Source organism: Seriola lalandi, unplaced genomic scaffold (assembly GCF_002814215.2).
Source record: "Seriola lalandi dorsalis isolate HSWRI2012SDOR001 ecotype SW California unplaced genomic scaffold, Sedor1 jcf7180002054016, whole genome shotgun sequence".
Taxonomy (NCBI): Eukaryota; Metazoa; Chordata; class Actinopteri; order Carangiformes; family Carangidae; genus Seriola; species Seriola lalandi.
The window spans coordinates 9,450-13,292 of record NW_019524569.1 but is presented as its reverse complement, the minus strand read 5'-3'; the positions used below and the strand labels follow the sequence as shown (position 1 = coordinate 13,292).

General features: G+C 42.5%; 1 protein-coding gene across 2 annotated transcripts in view; it reads right to left on the bottom strand.

The window, feature by feature from the left end:
• Positions 1 to 6: 6 nt before the first annotated feature.
• Positions 7 to 3,843, bottom strand: part of LOC111652525 (uncharacterized) — a 6,520-nt gene continuing 2,683 nt past the window's right edge. For both annotated transcript variants that reach the window (XM_023402809.2, XM_087173056.1), the window contains exon 3: positions 7 to 2,112. In XM_023402809.2, coding sequence (XP_023258577.1) covers positions 477 to 2,112 — 1,636 coding nt within the window. In that variant the 3' untranslated portion in view covers positions 7 to 476. The remainder of the gene's footprint in view (positions 2,113 to 3,843) is intronic.

Sequence of the window (3,843 nt, the reverse complement as noted above, 5' to 3'; positions counted from 1 at the left end):
AGATCAGGGAGGGAGGGGCTGTTGTACTGAGCCCTGAACACCAGGGGGCGTCACTCCATTTAAAGAAGAGCTGGGAGCTCCCAGTTCACTCTGCTTATTATCACAGTACTGTGTGTACTTTTACACATTAACTTTAACTTTACATATTAATTGTACTTTTACACACTAACTAAACTTTTACATACCATCATTCTACTGTACATGTGCTCCTTCATTGTCACTGGAAACTGTGTTCTATGTCTCCAGGCTTCTTTGGTTGCCACAGCATCAACATTACATTACAGAACTTTTTCAAGCACAAGAAACTGATAAATTGGATTCTGTGAATGAGCATGAACAGTGTTGATAAATGAGGCCTCAGGCTTCTTATTTACATGATATTTAAGATATCAAAAAGTGATTACATTTCTTTCTTAAATCAACATCACAGTTAAAAGAATTGTATTGAATTAACTGTTGCGATGTTTGTATGAACACTACACACCTGTCTGACCTGTCACGTAAAAGACATCTTTAAGTCCTCTCCCAGCTGACATTATCTTCACGTACACGAACCGCAGGGCTGCAGGGACTCTTCTGTCAACTCGAATTTTCATCTCCACCAATTTCCGGACCTTCTCTGTGTCTCCACTATCCTTCATCTTCTCAATCAGGAAGTCCAAGTGGACATGGGTGGACACTGAATCCACATTCAGGGCAATCTGATCCAGTCTGATAACATGTCGGTAGGCCTCTTCAAGCCACTGAGTCTTCTCTGCCGTCAGCTCTCTCATTTCCTTCTCTAGGTTTTCCAAGAGGCTCGACTTATTATCACTTTGTGACTTGTTCTTTTCATACTTCTCTTTCATCTGTTTTTCAGTCTTCTGAACTTTCTTTGTCTTGTTCACAAACCTCCAGTTTTGTTTGACATGAGCCGATACAGGACACCTATTGGTACAAACAATGCAGTGGCCACGTTCCATGATTTTACAGCGTTTGGGCGTCCGGGCCAGGGTGCATGGGTAGTGACAGGTCTCTTCACAGACAGTACAGCAAACAGCTCCTTCAGAAAAAAACAACCAACGTCTCCCACCCTCAGTAGTTTCTTTCTCTTTGTAGGCCTCATCAATGTCTACAATGAACTTCTCATTCTTCATCATCTCTTTTTCATGTTTCTTCACAACTTCTCGAGTCTGTTTGATTTCTTTCTGTTTCAGTTCAATCAATTTGATTCTGTCTTGCAGGTTGTGGATGCAGGCTGCCAGCTTGATGCGTGACTGCAACACTTCAACTGTTGAAACCAGCTTTTGAGGTCTGGATGTCTCCAGAAAGTGTATGAATTTACCCATTTTTTGATTTGTTAAGTCCCATGCACTTTCTAAAGCTGTCTTTGTGTCCTCTGTTCGGTCTTCATTTTGGCAGTTATCAAACAGGAAGTGAACAGGTTGATTCTTCTCATTTCTGGCACATTTGATTTTTGCATCTTCAAGAGCTTTGAGAGCATTTTTAGGTGTTCTTCCAGGTGAGTGAGTGATGAGAGCGACGATGTTCTCCTCCACATTTCTTCCAAACAGAGAAATCACTGAATCAAAGACGTACTTCAATCGGTCACTCAGTCGGTTCTCTGTCGCCTTCATCACCAGACCCACTGCATTAATTTCATGAACTCCATTTTCTGAACTGAACAAGTCAAATAATCTGTGACTGACAATGACATCAAGTTCAATCCCTCTGGTGTCTCCATATCCAGGAGTATCAATGATGGTCAGAGAGTAGGGCAGAGTTTTTTCTTTAAAGTTAAAGATCTCATACACAGTCACATCTGATGTCTGACTTTGTGTCTGACTTCTCGTCTCTCTCTCAACGATCTCAAACCAGATGTTGTCTTTAAACTTCACTCCCATGGCGTAGTTGACCAGAGTGTTGATCAGAGAAGATTTTCCTGTTCCTGTTTCACCAACAAGTAAGATGGTTTTGTTTTCATTATTATGATTTTTCTCACCAACAGTCACTTTGGTCATAGTTCCAAACGCCTCTTTCTTTGTTGTCAGCTGGTAGACAGTAGGAGATCCTGAACTGATCTGAGTACTTTTGGAGATGATGTCCTTGTATTTGGATGAGACGTTTCTGAACCTGTAGAGGAAATAGAGAATTTGCTCACTACACTTTTAAATCTTATATGTAGGGGTGGTTTTTCAAACACTTCAGGAGCCTTATTTTGGCAGATTAAAGCATATATTAAATAATATTGTGTAAAGTATTAACTGTTTTGCATGTATACAACTTTGGCTTTAATATGTGAGTAATGTTTGCCTTGGGTGAACTGCTGACATTTGGGGTGAGCAGGACACCAAATGATCCAGTACATGTCTGGACTTTATTATTATATTTGTGACTGTCGGTTTGTCTACATCTGTTAGAGACTTTAGTTACAGACCCCCTGTGGGGTTGAAAGTAATAAAAGTAACAGAAGGTGCCACACAGAGGTGAAGGTCTCTTGGTCAATACCTGTTAATTACATTCCTCTAGAGCAAAATACTATATAAGAAGTCAAACTTGTGAGAGACTTGGTGTACCCTGCACCAGATCTGTCAATGTATCCAACGTTTGAGAGATTAAAATTTTTGCATATTAAGTATTGGACCTTGCACCTACTTCAAATGTTTGTCTTAGGGGCCCTAAATATGAGGGAGCTGGTGAGTCAGCTGGCATTTACTTCAAGCCAATTGATGTTATTGATGAAGGCCATAATGGGACTGACAAATTATGTTAAGCTTGATTCCTCAATTACCTTACTGTCAGAAACCTTCAACACAAACTTGATGGGGACCTACGAAATTATTTGGCCCTTTTTGGGGAACCTTAACTTGCTTCACTCCTGGTGGAGCAATGTTTTCTTCTTCAACAATGACCTAGGACAGGATGTGAAACCGAGGCACCAGTAGGGGGTTGAGGTGTTGTCGGCTAGCTGCAGACCATGAGAGGAACCCGACTTGGTTTGGGTTTGGCTCTGGGCATATGTCAATAATGTGCTGTCTCACCCCTTTGCTCACATTGGGGAGGATCACAGACCTTACGGGACCCCAGTGGAGCTGGTTCACCTGTGTAGGCGAAGAGATGCTGCAAGTTTGTCTCAACGCTTCTGCTGGAAAAATGGAACGGAGGTAGCCCCACCTCTGGCTGTTGGGGCGGGACCTACAGAGTCAGGGCTTGATCGACTTGCAGGACCAGCATATGCTGCTCCCGACAACTCCGATGACAAACAAGACTACTACTAAGAGCTGATGGCAATGCTAAGCCCCGTCTCACTGCACTCAACTGAAGATCCTCCCCATGCTCGTACTCCATCTGTCCCTTTCCTGCTGTCTTCAACAGCTTCAACCAAATCTGTCATGCAACAGGGAACCTCCTCATCATTGTTCCCTAATCAGCCTCCTCAACCCAGGTGATGCTTTGTTATGTAATACGGATGGGGAAAAACTCAGTGACCTCTCCGCACCCATAACATGGGTATGGTATCTGCTTTATCAGGATATGTCAGGTGCCTGGCTACCCACCTTACCTGAAGTTTAATCTACAAAAATGGGAGCTCTTGCTCAGGAGTCCGTTAACCTCTATCTTTGGTGTGCCTGAAGAATTCACACGCTTCACCAACAGGGAAAATAATGTTATTGCTTTCACATCTCTGGTTGCACGCAGACGTATTTTACTCCAGTGGAAGGATAAGAATCCCCCCTCTCCTAACTCTTGGCTGAAGGATCTAATGTCATTCCTACACTTAGAAAAAATCAAGTATTAGGGGGTGTGCCGACAAATTTTATAAAACTTGGAATCCCTTTCTCTCCTTAATTGATTCAATTCCCT